The sequence below is a fragment of the Prosopis cineraria genome, unplaced genomic scaffold, assembly GCF_029017545.1.
Source record: "Prosopis cineraria cultivar Desert tree isolate PC_DT_omini unplaced genomic scaffold, ASM2901754v1 PC5, whole genome shotgun sequence".
NCBI lineage: Eukaryota > Viridiplantae > Streptophyta > Magnoliopsida > Fabales > Fabaceae > Prosopis > Prosopis cineraria.
This window is the reverse complement of record NW_026555336.1, coordinates 3,494,062-3,511,497: the sequence shown is the minus strand read 5'-3', so window position 1 is coordinate 3,511,497 and position 17,436 is coordinate 3,494,062. Positions and strand designations below refer to the sequence as shown.

The following is a 17,436-nucleotide window of genomic DNA, read 5'->3' as shown; positions in this document are numbered from 1 at the left end:
AAAGATTAACGTCTCACGATATAATAAACCAATATTCAAATAATTATTTTGAGAATCACTTACATTTAATATCAAATCATATTTTAAAAATGATAATACTTATATATAATAAAAAAATTATTAATTTAAAAAGGATTAAGGCCTAAGAAATAGAGTATTTTATATAATTTATTTATATTTTTTTCATTAATTCTTAAAATTTTATAATTTATTCTTCAAAATTATCACTTCAATTTATTTCAAAATTCATATAACACGTGAAAAATGTGTCTTATTATATAATAAATAAAAAGTATTATTTAAAAATAATCACATCAGCACACTATACATATATCAACGGAAATTAAGATAGTATTTTTTTTAAAAGGATAAAAATCACCTAAAATTTTTTCTTCAAAAATGCCTTCGATCTCAAACTTTTTCCTGAAACAATACTCTCGAAAATTTAAAAAGGAAGCATTTTCGGCCGACCCTTAACTCTGAATAACGTTCACCATTAAAAATTTGATTCGACCGAAATATTGACACGTGTCGCTTGATGAAAAAGTTCTTATGAATTTTTTCCTCCTCAAGCGCCTTTTTTTCTTCTTCATTCTTCTTCCTCAAGCTTGTCCTTCGAATTTCAGCCCTTTATTCACAAAAAGCCCCCTCCTTCGATCCCAAGGTTCAACCTCGCGTTGGTCTGCTTTCGATTCGGACCCCTGCGAAACGAATTCGATCTTACCCTCAAGGGCCCCTTTCGATGATTTGTGCAACAGGGTGTCTTGGAAGTCGGAGAGATCGAGGGCTGCGAAGCAGACAGAAGTAACCAAGAACTGTGGGCTGTCGATTCCGGCAACTTCTACGTTGATGGAAGCGCAAGAGTTTGGGGAGATGATAGAGCATTTGGTTCTGCATGGGCTTAGGAGAGGTCGGCCAGTACGAGTTTTTGGAATCCCTGGGCCACAAGCATCGTCCCCAGGGAACAAATGACGTTTTCTGAACGAGGTTAATTCGATGAATTTGCAATTTGTAACACAAATGATTCGTAATTCATAATTATAAGTATGATTGGGCATTCTCTCGCCAAACGTTCCCTTTCTTGTCTTGGCTGGTAGATCCGCTATGGCCTTCTCTAACTCTTCTTTCTCTGCCTGTAGTCATTCTCATGCGCCTTGCCTTTCTTCTTCTTCTTGGTCAGTCTCTTGTTGGAAGCGTGATTATGATCTGGAAAAGAAGGTAGGGACGGGAGCTTCTTGTGAGTGATGGAGTCGTTTCTTTGGTTGCGAAGCCTTTTGCTGAGATGGGTGTTCCAATGGCTCTTGATAAAATCAGGAGGGAGGGGGAAAAAAAATAGGCGAGGTGTAAATGTGTATTGTCGAGGTGTATTTTTTTAATGATAAGGTGAAAATCTTTTCTTTTTAAAGGATTCGAGTAAGAGTGTTCAGATTGAACTCATTCTAATTAATTTGATATCGTCTCGATTATATTAAGATGGGTCTTATTCTGACTCAAAAATAATCAGATGGAACTTTATAATACGGGATAGGAAAGGAGTTTGAAACAGAATAGGACACGAGATTATTATTAGGACGTCTCGTCCTATTCTGAATATTATATATATTATTTGTTATTTTAAATATATTGATTATATTAATATAATATATACTTATATTAATTATAATTTCAATACTTATAATTCTTATTTAAAGTTAAAATTTTTTATATTAATAATTTTAATGACATTGAGTAAACATGATGATTTTTTTTATAATATATTAATTATATTAATATAATTTATTCTTATATATATATATATATATATATATCTCTATTTAATAACTTTTATTTATAACATATTTCTTGTTTTATGTTTACAAGAGTAATTAACTTAGTACAGTTTCACTAAAATAAAATAACAATGATTTGATGTTGTGCTTGATTTACCGGTTGTTGTCAATTTTATAGCATAAAGATAATGTGTATTTGCTATTATAATGTGTAGTTATGATTAATATAATCCAATAATTAATTTTAAATTATTGTAATTTATGTACTTATATTGTTTCGTTTTAAATTTAATAAATTATATGATTTAAAATTTTAATGAATGTTATTATTTAAATTTTTTTTGATATTATCCTATTTATTGAGATAGTTGGACATTCTAATCTTGTCCCGATTCCATCCCGACTCCTAACAAGTAAAGACTACTTGCAGAACGGGAAGAAACACGAGAGCAAAATTCAATCTATTAGGACATGACTTGAGACAGGAGTGTCCCAATCTTGTACCGTAAACACCCCTAATTGAGATAAAATTGCTTTAAGAAAAACTTTAAAATAACGGGTGTTTTTTTCTTTTTCTTTTTTTTTTAGTTGAGTGTAAAATGTGAAGTGTCTAAAATTCATTAGTTTCTGGTCCCCAAATAATAATAATAATAATAATCACGAATTACTGATGTTTCCATCGTTTTTATCATACACGTAGATAAATGGATGCATTGGTCGATTGATAAATAGAGAAATGTGTGAACCAGACACAGTTAATCTAAAACGCTTGGCAAGGAGATGGAACAACGACATAAACATAAGGCAGTATGGATTTGGCCTCCCAGTCTAGCAACAATGACAAAAAATCTGAATTACAACATTGGCAGTTATTGATGATGAGGAAACTGCACTATTTATAAGCCATAAATTATATAAGCTTACTTTAATTTAGACCCTATGACTCGGCCCAGACCCTATTGTTTATGCATTTGACCGCAATTGTGTTCCTTTTTCATTTGGTTCTTGTTATAACTCTGTGAGTAAGATCAACCAAAGCTCTCCTTGATTTTCTTACTTCATCATCATCACTCGCAGGCAGGGAATCGATTGCTGATGCTGCAAGCTTAGCATGCTTCAAGGCTAACTCCCTTGCCTTCTGTAAACCTCGGCTCTTTCCAAGATAATCCAGAGCCTGCATTTCCAAACATGTAAGTGTATAAACAAACCAGTCTAACAAGTATGAATATTATAGTGAGGTTGCAGTTTTACACGAGGCAAAAGAATAAAGTCCCATTATCAACTGCACTAGGCGGCATTATCAGTGCTGGCAGCAGCAGTTTCATGTTTTCCTCTTTATCTCACATTTGGTGCTGAAAACATTTACTCTTGTTGAACTTTTCCTTTTAAAATCCAGGCAAGTTTTGTTATTGATGAGCTCATTGCTTTTTGGTACTATATCCCAGTTATTTTATTCACAACACTCACAAAAAGTAATACTTTTCAACATAATTTGCTTGAACATTTCTATACATTGCCTGCTCTCATTACAGAAATTTTTTTGTTCCTTCTGTGCTGTTACCATTAGTGGGTTAGTGAATGCGGTGGGGTGCTTATCATCAGTGGCAGAGCCAGGTCCCTAAATCAGAGGGGGCAGATTTATTTAAATATTAATAATTGAAAAAAGTAATTTAATAATGAAATAATTAATTAATAATTACATAAATTTTCTCCACATGGTTTCATGTTTTGAAAATTGAAAATGGCTTGTTGTCATTCAAGACTAAAATGGGCTTGAAGTCCAAAATATCAAAATGAGGAGTACAAAATATGATAACTTATAACGCTAAGCGTGTAATTTTCTCCAAGTATGCCCCTCTCACTTACAGGTGGCTCTGCCTCTGGTGCCTATCAATGATGAAATCTAACTGTCATCCTTACAAGGTACATTAACCAATGTGTAAAATCCCTCAAAATAGTTTCTACCTCTGCTTAGTATGATTTAAACTAAACACACAATGCAAGCACATCACAAAACTTACAAGATCAACATTTGCAGGGTTGTCAAAGCCCCTTTCAATAACTCTGCGCAGCTGAGGGAATTCCTCCATCGCAAACAATAATGGAGCTGTTACAATGCCCTGCAATAATTTGAGGCCAGCAGTAAAATTGACAGGAAGACAAATGTCTCTTGAAAAATGTCATAATGCGACTTATAACAAAATAATGTCTCAGTTACACTTAGTATCAGAGTTGTGAATTTGCTTACAAATGAGGGATGTAACCTTAAATACTGAACTGTCAGAAGTTGAAACAATTAAACACTGTTATAAGGGAACGATGAATGGAGCACTATCAAACATTCTTCAGACATTGCATTTTCACAATAAGCAAATGCGATTCAGCAATGCATAACAGTAAAGTAAATACTGTTATGGTGTATTTGGATGCATGGGGATTTGGATTTAAATCAAACTCCCTATTTGGATACATAAAAGAAAATCCAAATCCACATTTTGTTATAACTTCTTTGTAGTTTCAAATTGTTTCTAGACCCTAGTTATTTGAAATTGGAAAAATTACATTTAGGTCCTACAAAAGGAAGTTATTATCAAGAAATCCCATAAATTTCATAAAATATTCTCAAATCCTAAATCCTGCGCATTGACAAGTTGACTAAGATATTGACAACTGGGTAACGGCCATTTATAACTTGTTAATGGCCATTGTCCAATTGTCAATACCCTTAGTCAAGTTGTCAATGCACAAGATTTAGGACTTAAGTGTATTTTGTAAAATTCATGTGATCTCTCAGTAATAAACTTCCTCCTGTGAAACTTGAATGCAATTTTTCCTTTGAAATTTTACTTAATTTAACCCTCTCATTTTCTTCACGTTTTTATTATCAATGCTTTTGTTACTCTCACCTCTCCTCTTGTCTCTCTTCTCATATCTCATAGATTGAAGAACAGAGACAAGCTCATCACTTCTAATCTTTTGTTTCTACTTTGAACCTTAGCTCATCTATCTTCTATCTACATAATTTTTTGCGCTATCTAAACCAAGGATTTTAAGTGTGAGATTTTAAATTTAAAATTCAAAATTAAATCCATCAATCTAAATGCCAGCTAAATTTATTCACACCTGAATATATCGTTTTCGTTGAAAACCCCATATGCAACACAGCAACATGGGCAGGTATAGCATTCATGCTGTGCAAATAGACAAATGAAGAATTCTGATTTTTTCCCCAATGCATGCTTTAAAACTAATTTTTAATTTATAACTGTAACGACAAAATCAGAATGGATAAATCTACAAATCAGAAAAAAAGAAAAGGAATTACGAAATTACATGGTGAATGTCTGATAAAGAGCCTTTCCCAAGAGAAGCTGATGTGCCTGTGAAATCAAGGACATCATCTATCAGTTGATATGCCAAACCCTGCAAAATACATGACTTTATTAAAGTATGTCATTCAAACGCATATAGAACACATGTTTGCCGCTCAATCAGATGACAGAGAATCAAGGACTAGACAACAAGAGACGGATGGTATTCAGAACCAGTGTGCTATCAGATATCAGTACACAGCTGCACAAATTTGATATTGTGATTTCTTTTTCTTGGCCACAGAAAATTTTAACATCATAATCTAACAGTACTAAGAATATACAAACCATATTTTTCCCATACTCAAAAGCCAACGTTGCAACCTCTGTTGCTTGTCCTGCAAGCAGCGCAATTGCCTTGCAGCTGTTTGAAATTAATGATGCAGTCTTGTAGTATGTTTTTTCCCATATGATATTCCATACTGCGTATATAAGCAATTGTTAAAGAAGGCAAAAATGCTCTATATATCTCCTCAGATTCAATGCGTTCATTTTTTTTTTTCTTGGCCTATAAGATTCAACGCAATCTTAAGATTTATCTATTATGTGTTCCCGTGAAGATCATTTGAGTGATATTTATCTATTAACAGAATCAATGAGAATTGATATAGTAAATCATACGTATTGATACAAACCCAAATTCAAGGCTATCTTCTTCAGTTTATAGAACTAGCTACGGTCTACAGGAAAGGTAGATGTGTACATGGTAGAAGCATGATATAGAAGCATACCTACACTGTTGATCAGAAGAAGTAGTCATCTGCTTGGTCTCCCCTCTTACAAGATGCTCTACAGCTTTTGCCATCAAATATACAACCTTCACAAACACGATCCTTGGGAAGATTAGAATTTTTAAGCAGATAGTTATACAATAATATGCATTATCAATGGGACTAGGTGACTTAGGAAATCAAAGAGTTAGAATTCCTAGACTGGAATAGCGAGAACCAAATGTAGGTTTATTGAAGGTTCAACAGGTGTCAGGAGGATAAAGGTGGGTTGGAAGCTGCCATGGGATGGCTTTGAAGGATCAAACTGGTGGATTGAAAAAGTAGATTATCTGAAGTAACAAATTAACAATGTATAATCCCTCAATTACTATGATCCACTAAGGCCATGAAAATACAGCTCGTCTAAAAATCAAAACTAGATCAATTTATTGGAATGAATCGTTCTTTGGGATTATGTTTTCTCGATGTTAGCATGTTGAACATCACTGGGATACATCTGTACATAAAAAAACACATTGGCCTACCTCGTTGTGTTTCAAAGAAGCTAGAGTAACACAAGCCCGGGAAAGCAAAAAATTTCCAGCTAACACTGCCAACTGCATCAAAAATAACAAGAATGTAGAAAAATAACCAACTCATAACAAGTTACATGCAGAATAAATCATGGATCACTAATGAACAAAGCGAATTATAAGCAACCAGTAAATCCCACACATTATGCGCATACCTTATTTCCCATTACAGAATTTAATGAGCTAATACCACGTCTTGTATCTGCATCATCCAGAACATCATCATGAAGAAGGCTAGCCACCTGTGACCATACAAAAATATTATTTTGTTAACGGAATGGTGAAGTTTCATTTTTCCTGGAAGGGGCAGCCATAAAAATGAAAACATAAATACTAAGTAGTGCAAAAGGGGGGCAGATCAGTAATGTCATCGGAACTTTCCCATAATGCATTGTTTCAAGTTTAAACAACCAGAAATTCTTTAGAAGGAGAAGGAGAGGGACAAGGGTTAAATATTACAATTTACAACACAAAAGAAGCCTTCAAAAATGATGATTTTCAATGTCTTGTCATGCAACTTTGCCTAAGAAAAGGATATAATTAACCACCTAGTGGCATCATATGTGAATGAGTCATAAACAGGGCAATGCAAAACTAGATTAGGAACTGCATAGTTGAAACTGTCTCCCTCTCAAGTACATAACCTGAATAGTTTCATCCATGAATTGTTTTCCCATATGCACCTACCTGCTTATTGCTATCACAGCCATCTTCCAGTAATTCTTTCTCACAAAACCAAATTAAAACATGAATAACTTTCTGATGGAAGCCTAAGTAAGCATGGTGAATCCACCCTTAGAAACCAGCTTGTAAGGAGAAAGAAACGTGGCAAAGCCACAAGAATTATTGTTCTACCCAATGAAGGGAATCCACCCCCATCAAACTACATGAGAAAAGACAGAGATGCAGTATATACAAGGGTATTAATTAGTAAAATGTTGATCAATATCATCAAATTTTCTTTGCCCGTATATGGTCTTGCACTTTTTTGCATGGATATATTAGCAGTGATATGATCAACCAAAGCACAAACTAAAGCCACAACCTAAACAGGTGCCATATAAAAACTCTCTTGTACACCTTGATCAACTAAAGAATTATTATTGATGTCCTAAAAATGATTTTTTTAGGACCATCATGCAATTACTATTTGCTTCATATAAGAAGAATTTTGAAGCTCTGACATGGATCATTTCTGTTATTTCAGCTATTCTTTGTTGTCTTGAACGAAGTTCTGTTGTCAAAGTGCCTGCCAGCTCATTAGGAGCAAGGGGCAGATTTAATGCTGTCGACATCAACAATAAAACCTGCACCAACACCCATACATTAAACCATATCCAGATAAGAATTGAGTATGCCAGATAAAATCATGAGTAATACATAAAAGTAAAATCACAAACAGAAAAACTATAAACTCAGACAGATAAGTAGCTGGAGTTAAAGCCCATAAACAACAATTATAAGATTAAAAAGCACAAAAAGGCATTCAAATAAGGAAAAAAAGAAAAAGAAACTATGAGTTAATTTTATTTCACAAATATTCTTTCAGAAAAGCTGGCAACCGTTTTATATACATTAGCCTTGAGCTACATTTCAAGTTCAGGAACCCATGACAGAGATAAGAAGATGGATGTGCAAGATACATACTCTTCATTTCAAAGGATAGATAGCGGATTCAGAATCAGAAAAATGAGTAAATGACACCAACACTTTGTAAGTAGTCGGTGCATTGAATCATGTACCAAGGTATCTTGGTCAGATCCTGAATATCAGGAAAAGTAAGGGAAAAAACCAGATTTTGTGTCCAAACTGCTATGATCACATAACCTGACTTGTGTGACCCAGCAAACACACAATTGTAGAAAGATGAGATGAGTATGTGATCTTGTTGGATCATGCTAACATGTCTGTAGTAGTGAATGTTTTAACAAAGTGGAGACTTGGATCTTACTGCAGGGCGAAATCTTTTCCCTTCCACTCCCATTTTGAAGAAGTACTCAGCAGCTGAAGCAAGCTGAGGAACCTGTGGCACAATTCCCAATTTTCATTCTTCATTATATTTCACTCCTATGCAGAATATGGAATTGACTCTGTAGCTTCTAATCAGACATGTGTTCAAACAAATGAAAGAACAATCTAATACCTCAGCTACTACCATTGCTCGCAACCTGTTACCAACAAGTGATAGTTCATCGGCAACCAGAGAAAATGGGTCAAGTTGATCCTGAAAACATTATATTTATCTCAATAGATGAATGTACAAGATTGATAGAGACTCTACCAAGTAGATTCTTAAATTTGAATAAATCCATTTGTGCTTGTTGATGGCAGTTCAAGTTGCTTTGCTTCTAAGAATGTTATATAAAAGGAAATTACTGTTTTTTTCCCTGGAGACAAATAGTCTTCGAAAGTGCAGCCTTCTCAGTTTAACTCTAAATAATTTAATCCTAGTCACTTTACTTCCTCCATCTGTTAAAGTCATAGGGACTAACGCCTCAATTTGGCCTTCAAGTAATGAAAATGATCGGGGGAATTTAATTGAAGGGCTTAATTGAAAGGGTCATTTTGGAGGGTCAAATAGTGAAATCTTTTGGGAACAAAAATGGTAAGGCACTATAAAGAAGTACAGGAGCAGAGAATGATTTATAATAAACAAAAAAGAAAGAAAGTTTCATTTAGTAAACAAAGCTCACCAGTTTCTCATCATAAATGTAAGGGGAAAAAACAAAATAGCCATTAGCATAGAACCATGAAGAGGCTGTGAAGTGTACCCCATAAAAGTGGCAACAACAAATACGTATATAATTGAAAATTCAGGCATCCCTCTCCAACCAAAATAATTAAATTAACAGCATACATTGGTTACAGGTAAAGAGCCTTCACTCTACTTTTCCCAAATCTCTTAAATGAAAGGTAAATGTGCTCTGAAGTCCTTGAACAGGTTCAACATTTGCCAAAATACCAATGACTCTGACCATAATAATCTATCTGCTAGACGTTGAAATAATATGGCTACTTTTTGAATTAAAAAACAATGCAAAAATGTCTGGGGGTTGAGTTTTGTAATTGTGTGCCAGTTGAGACTCCGGAGAACAGTTTATCAATATCTAATTAAATGATGAAGATTGAAATACCCCAGTAATATATTGCTCATTTTCTTTTAACTGAATATAAAGAAATACAAAAGCATGGATGTGTCATGTGGTAAAATATGAGGGGAAAATTTTCTACTTTTGGCATCTCTAGGTTGTCAGTAATTATGAGATCATATTTTTTCCACAGCTATAGGTTAAACATACAAATGAAATATTATATGTCATCAACCGAAAGATCCAGCAATGGAATCATCTTTTAAAAGTGGTGATTTAAACAAGAATAAAGAAGAGGAGAAAAGAGCATAAAAGACTAACCTCAACAATGGAGCTGGCCTGATAATGGATTTGATGGCCAGTATTATCCAATTTTAGAAGACCCTTTGAAAAAGCTAAACTTCTCAGAACCTGAAACTCACCAAAAATGTGACAACTATATTATCATTAGTCATTGCTCTCATCACGATTGTGTCTCCTGACTCCACAAGTGAGGGAAGCACAAGAAAGCAATCCTTGTCCACTCTTTTACTGCACGGTGAGCGCAGTTTCACTGCTAACATTAGCCATGCCACTATTCATGATCCGCCACATCAGATTCATACTTCATAAAAATTTCGAAGTACGCAACAACACAATCAAATATTTATAAATGAGTCATCAGTAATCAGGAACTTGCCAGCCCTGTTAACCAATAACCTAAAACCGCAAGATAAGATTGAAACTGTAAGTCCAAGCATTTGGCTAAGCACGCACTACAACGTCTCATCCTTCATGGAACTAAATCAGTCGATAGAGATTAGAAAGAAATGATCCCACACGACATATTGCTCAAAACATTGAGAGCAGAGGCGTCAAACCAATAGAAAAAAAAGTTTGCGGCTTTGGATCAGAGAACAGCTAAATAATGGGAACTCCATGAACATATCGATATCCTCACAGAAAATAAGCAGCTCAAATATAGAGACATAACTTAAGAGAGCTTAGAAGAGATGCTAGTACTACCTTGACCGTAGAGCCTCCAGGTGACTGACAGTAATGCGAGAAAAGACCTTGATGGTTCTGGTCTCGACTCCAGAGCAACCATCGACATCCGTTCAGGCTACCTTTGAGATTCGTTCTTGATATCCGAGAAAATATCATCATACTTAAGTAAAGCAAGCGTTCCGTGATCGCGAAGTAGACTCAGGAGTTGTCAAATAAGAACAAACGCGAGACCACCACCATGGATCAAGGCGTAGATGACGGCTAGCCCACTCAAACAAGTTGAATGCCTCGGCAACAGGCAAGCTTTCGAAGTCAGGTACGCTAGTGAGTTCTGTTGAGACTCGGCTCTACAATTCTTTTCTCCCCATGTTCTTTCCGGTCCCTGTCTCGACCACTGAATCAAATTGTAACTAGATAATATTTAATATTTTATAAAAATATTTTTTTTATTTTTTATAACAATAACAAAATTTTGAATTGTAATTTACGTTAAATTTATTATATTTTAAATTTAATTGTTTGTTTTTATAATTTTATATTTCAATATTAATTTTATAAAACATTAAATCCTAACCATTCAAAATTTAATCCAATAATTAATATGAAAAGTGGAGGAAAAAATGAAAAAAAGCTAATTCCTAAAATTGTAACTTGATTTTTATTTATTTATTTTTAAAAATACTTTCAATCACTTCTTTTTTAAGTGTTCACATGTATCTTTCTGAAGGCAATCATATTCAAATATAATTAATTTTAGAGACATTTTTTAATTGGGATTCAAATGTTAAGGGACTAGCACTTTTAAATTAGGCCTAATATCATCAATACTTTGAATTATTGTTTATAGAGAAATCTTGAGGAAGTAATTTTATTGCAATAAAACATCAATTATTTAACAACCAATTTGTTCATATTGAAAATCAAGTAAGCCCAAAAATATGATTTTTTTTTAAATATCTAAACACCAATCATATATGTTAAAGTCAATTATGAACCAAAGCCATTGTTTTTTTTTTTTTTAATATCTAAACACTCCTATATATGTTAAAATCAATTTTAAACCTAAAGTAGAAGCTATCTCATTAAATGATTTTCAAATCATTTTTTAAATTTAAAGTATCCTTCCTTAAAAATTTGTTGAAAAATCATATAAACTCTATTTTTTTATGAGAGTATATAAACTCTATTTTATAAATTACAGTTATGCATTTATAATTGATTCTGGCATAAATAGCGTATAGGGATGTTTGAACATTTAAGGTAAAAGAAAAAAAAATCATGATTTGGGACTTATAATTGATCCTGACATATATGTGCCTATTTAGATTTCATTAATAATAAATTCTAAATACTAAAATAATTATTTTTTGAAAATATATTCAAACATTTTTGTTATTATTACATATTAAATTTAATTTTATATATAAATTTAAAATTATTTTTTAAAAATATCCAAACATATATATATGCTAAAATTAATTATAAACCCAAAATTATAATTTAAAAAAATATATTCAAATACCTTGATACATATCAAAATGAACAAAAAAAGTCATTGGAGGTCATATAATGATATTAGGTTAATGAGCAAAATAAACTTTAAATTTTTTTGCTCGAAAAATACCCTTATCCTAAACACTTAAAATGTGTAAAATAAACTTTAAATTTTTAAATTCATGACAAATTAAACCCTATCATTATCTTTTTAATGTCATACTGTTCACTGTTTCTGTTTACCACGGTTCCCAGTTAACTAGCACCATAGACCTTAAACTATTAAACAAGTAGCATTTTGGGCCTTAAACTTTAAAATTTTAAACAAATTATCCCTGCCATTTATGTATAGAATGTTAATTATTATATAGACCAATAGCCTCAATATGGTTTGTCGAGATGAATGCATTGTTGGCCATGGTGAATGATCCATAATTTTGTAAAATGACATTTTCTCTTTTTTACAATATTTTTCAAACGATTGGTATCTCATACTTCTATATACTCTATAACTTTAATTTAATATTATTTTAAATAATTTTATTTATTTAATGATAAAAACTTGAAATTTCATTTGAAAAGAAGTTTAAGTATCATAGGATTTTACAGATGATAGATGCCAAAACCAACAATTTCATCAATGAATTTTAAATCCAAAATAATCGGTTAATTAAAATTCTTTTATATTTAAACTTCTTTCCCAATGGAATCCCAAGTGTTCAATATTAATTAAAAAATTATTTAAAATAAGATTAAATCAGAGTTGTAGAGTATATGGAAGTATGAAATACCAATCGTTTGGAAGTATTACAAAAAACGCAAAAATGTTACATAAAATTATGGGTCATTCGCATGACTAACTATGCATTCACCTTGGTGAATCACACTGAGGCTAATTTGCTCCACATAATAGTCAACGGTCTATACATAAACGATGTGGGTAATTTGCTCAAAATTTTAAAGTTCAAGATTTAGGACGCTACTCACGTAATAGTTTAGATTTTGTGGCGCTAATTAATTGTGGCTCACAGTGGACAATAATGGTGAACATTAATGGCAATAAAAAAGATAATAGTGGAGTTTATTTATCATAAATTTAAAAGTTTAAGATTTATTTTGTATATTTTAAGAATTTAGGGTTCAGGATACTTTTTGATCAAGTGTTCAAAGTTTATTTTGCTCGTTAACCCAATTATATTTAAAAAAAATCAAAACTCTCTTTTAATAGATGTTGGCTTGAAGAAGGAGCATCAACATAGGATGCCAAACCAACTGGGGGAGATCCAAGAGAGATATCGCCCATCTCTGATCCAAATCGATCTTTCAAGTAAGTTTTACTTCTTAGGTCTGATGTACGTTTATGTACATGCTATACATGCATGGATATTTGTCATTCGATTCAATAATGTTTTAATTTGGATTTCTTTTTCTTGTTTGAGAAGCCAGGATTCTCTTTATGTTGAAGAAAGACGCACCTACGAGCTTATGACTTCCACATGGAACAATATTGGTTTTCCGAGTTAAGTCGACGCCCATTCAATGTACCCTCCTTCTTATCCTAAAATTAGTAACACTTGAATCAATAAATTTGAATTTGAATTTAAACTTTAAAATCTCACATTAAAAAATTTATGTATTTAAAATTTTTTATTTAGATAATATAAAAAATTTTAAAAATAAAAGAGAGATGAGCTAATATTTAAAACAAAAACGAAAATTGATAGGGTTGAAGTAATTAAAATTTTAAATAACTAAGATTTTAAAAAAAATAAAATTGCAAAGAAATTAAAATAGAAACATGAATTTTGAATTTGTAAAGAGATTTGATTCAAATTTACATGCATCAAAACACAGCATTAGAATTTTGTCCGAAGGCACACAATTGGCATGCTAAGCGAGTAAAGCATGGTTGCGGATCAAAAAGTTGAATGATCAATGTCAATAGCATGGCTGCGATCAAATCTTGCAAGTAAAATCCAGGCATGCCATTCACAAAAAAAAAAAAAAAGACAGGAAAACAAAACAAAACAAAACAAAAAGTTGAAGGATCAATCTCAGCATGGCTGCAGATCAAATCTTGCAAGTTAACCATCTAATAAGATACTGGAGGGAGTGGCGAAACGGAAAAAAAGGGCGCCAAGCAATAGTTGTGTGATTTGTTTTGAAGATTTTAAGGTTGGCCTAGTAACTGCTCGATTGCCCTGTTCTCATTCTTATTTGTTTCATGGTAGTTGTATTGTTAGTGCATGTTTAGTTTTTAGTTGACATTCCCTAAAAATTTATTTGAAAGGAGTAATCATTTGCCGGATTTGGTCGATACGTGTGTCTCAAATGTAATTTAAATGGACTTTTGAGGAAACCCAATCATTTCATTGGCTGGTCAAATCCTCCTTGCCCCATGTGTTGCTTTCAAGTGTGACAGTTAAAAAGAAAAGGCATTGACATTATTAAATTTACTATTTTGTCATATTACCTACTTTTACACGTTAAATAGATTTTTTTTTTTGAGAAATTATTACACAAACTCAGTGTAGCATATCCATACTTTTCTCAATAAAATTATAACAATTTAATCAAGTAAAATCTATCATGTTATTTTTTTAATAACTTTATTTTTATAATAGAATATTTATTTAATTTCTTGCATTTTTTTCTCTTTACTATCATTAATGGTAGAATTAATTTATATTTAATGCCATATGAATATCATGTTTCTATTGTATGAAACATGGATAACATGATACATTGAGTCTATAACACCCTAAATTTTTAAACTCATTTTCAAATTAATAATTTAATAAACCACTTTAATAACTTTGAACTCTTACCATGCGATTATTCCAAATATTTTTATGTGTTATTAGGGAATTTTGAGTTTAATTTGGAGTCATCTAAGTAATTTTGAGAGAACAAGAGACTATTATTTAAGAAATAAGAAAGAAAAATGCTTTTGAATATGAGAAGTGTGAATTGATAGTATCTTGTTGAAATGAATGGATTACTTGAGCTAAAATTTCATTAATGATATTATGTTGGGTATAGGGTGATTCAAATTAAGAGTTAAAATGTTATATGGAAGTAAAGACTGAAGATGAAGAAAAGGTAGGATTTGTGCTACAACATCTCTGAATAATGCTATAGCGTGATGTACAGTGACAATAACATGATGGTTTATGTCACAGCATAACCCGATTATGCCGCAGTATAAACGTTAACCAATGAAATGCATAACTTCATAGATAACTAATATTTTTAAGGTTTTGAATATTTTGGCTCATCATTCTTCAACTTTGCTAGACTCCAGTAGCTAGGAAACGTCCAAAGGAAAGAAAAAACCTATAGATAAGGCAAAAAAGCTTGGGTTTCATGAGAGCCTAGTGATTTTCAAAAGGGAGAATCACATTCAACTCCCCTCAAGAAAATTAATCATAGATAAGGATCAATGCGTAATAGATTATCGTTAAAATGAGAACATAACTTGTTTTTTCTTGAATAAAACTTGTTATTGGTCCTTATTTGTGATTAATTTCCTTGAGGGGGCTAAATGTGATTCTCCCTTTTCAAAATTACTCCAATTAAGCTTTTCTTCTCCTTCTTTTCTTCATTTTGATGTATTACTTGTTGATTTTTGCTATTTCAGGAGCCAAGTGTGGCTAATTTTTTTTAAACCTAGAGAAACTATGAACCTATTGATTGATTCGACTCATTTTTATCCATTAGTTAAGCTTAATGTTAATTTTGCTTGCTCAATCTTGTGTTTGAATGTCTATTTAATGCTTGGCCAATATTAAATGTGATTTTAGGTGTTGGGATTTTTTCTTGACAAAGGAGAATCTTATTTAGGCCATTTGGATTGAGTAATATGCATGGGATTAGATTTTTTTTATCAAATTGTTAATTAGAATAAACATATACTTAATTATCCCGTATAATCATTATGGAGTGTTTTTGGTTTGAATTGCTCTTGAATAATTGTGTTAGAATTAACATAATTAATTTGAGAGAAGGTTATTAATAGATTGAAAGACCTTATTAACCGTTAGAACTCTCGATTACAAAATTGACATTGAAATTAATTAATTAGGTTAAAATGAAGTTTATGAGGTTAACAAGAGATAAGTGACTCTTGATTGCTTTGGAAATACGTGATTGTTGGATTAAGAATCTCATTACATTTTTATTAAATTTAATTTTAATTTTGGTTAATCAATCAATTCCAATTAGTTTTACATAATGTAAATAAAAGTGAGAACTTTATCACCTGGATGCTATTTTGATTGATTTTTTGTAGGATCGATCTTGACATACTATTATATTACATATTGACTTGTATATTTATGGTGAAACCATTTGTGTGCATCAATAATGGTAGAAAAAGAATTTTTCTTAAAATAAAAACTTTTCACAAAGAGTTTATTGTAGTAAAAAGGATCTATCATGGTAGAAAGATTTAAATATAATAAATTTATTCTACTATGGTAATTAAGAAAATAATCATTAAGTACTTGAAGTGTACATCTCTATTACAATTTTAAAACTATGGTTAGATAACCAAAACTTTACAAACCATATTTTTTTATTATTAATACCCGACTTAGGCTCAAACAATACTTTTTCCAAACATTGGTTACCACCTAAATAAAATTATCACATAGGAACACACTTAATTATAATGTTACTTCACAAATACTACAAACAAATATACATTTTCCAAAACATGTGTCATTACATAATTATATATATTTATAATCTTTTAAAACTATGAGGGACAGATAGGAGTTTCATGGCCAATAGCTAAACAATATAGAAGCAATTAACCAAAATTAAAGTTTGCATGCTTTATAAAATATATATGTCCTAAGTTGGCAGAAAATACATAATCAAATCCAAATAAAGAGGGTATACTATAAAATGGTATCTCATACATTGAATCACGCCTCAGGTACTTCTCCAGTCGAATACGTTCTTGTAAAATTTAATAACCAGGGGGAATGAGAAATAAAAGTTTCAATAACTAATATTAATATGTAATAATGCACGTGAGATAATTAATTATGTGATTGCTAAGTCGACAAACAAAATAATTATCCAAACAATTATTTCCAAATAAACTAAACAATTATTTAATTTGTATTACTACACTTTATATCCTTTCTTATGTAACCTCCTCTCATATATCCACACAATATAAGAAGAGATTACGGCGTTACCACTGCCTCTTATCATTCATCAAAATAAATTTCATTACAAAAGTTTCGGCCGAAGACTTATTTTTCAAAATTAATTTGTTCACAACACAATTAAAGGAAAAGACAGTGGAAGTAAATCATACACATCTCAATTACATAATGAACATAACCCACTGGTATTACTATCTCAATTGCAGGAATTTCGACACACAAATAAAACTAAAACTTGGTACA

General features: G+C 31.7%; 1 protein-coding gene across 1 annotated transcript; it reads right to left on the bottom strand.

Annotated features, from left to right (window-relative positions):
* Window positions 1–2,470: 2,470 nt before the first annotated feature.
* Window positions 2,471–10,891, bottom strand: LOC129311234 (solanesyl diphosphate synthase 3, chloroplastic/mitochondrial-like). The gene is given in 13 exon segments (XM_054953375.1): window positions 2,471–2,943; window positions 3,791–3,889; window positions 5,103–5,192; window positions 5,429–5,545; window positions 5,547–5,562; window positions 5,872–5,957; window positions 6,396–6,467; window positions 6,599–6,685; window positions 7,628–7,750; window positions 8,395–8,466; window positions 8,587–8,667; window positions 9,854–9,943; window positions 10,538–10,891. Coding segments are annotated over 13 exon segments (1,254 nt in total). The 5' UTR covers window positions 10,679–10,891; the 3' UTR covers window positions 2,471–2,763.
* Between the last annotated feature and the right edge of the window lie 6,545 nt (window positions 10,892–17,436).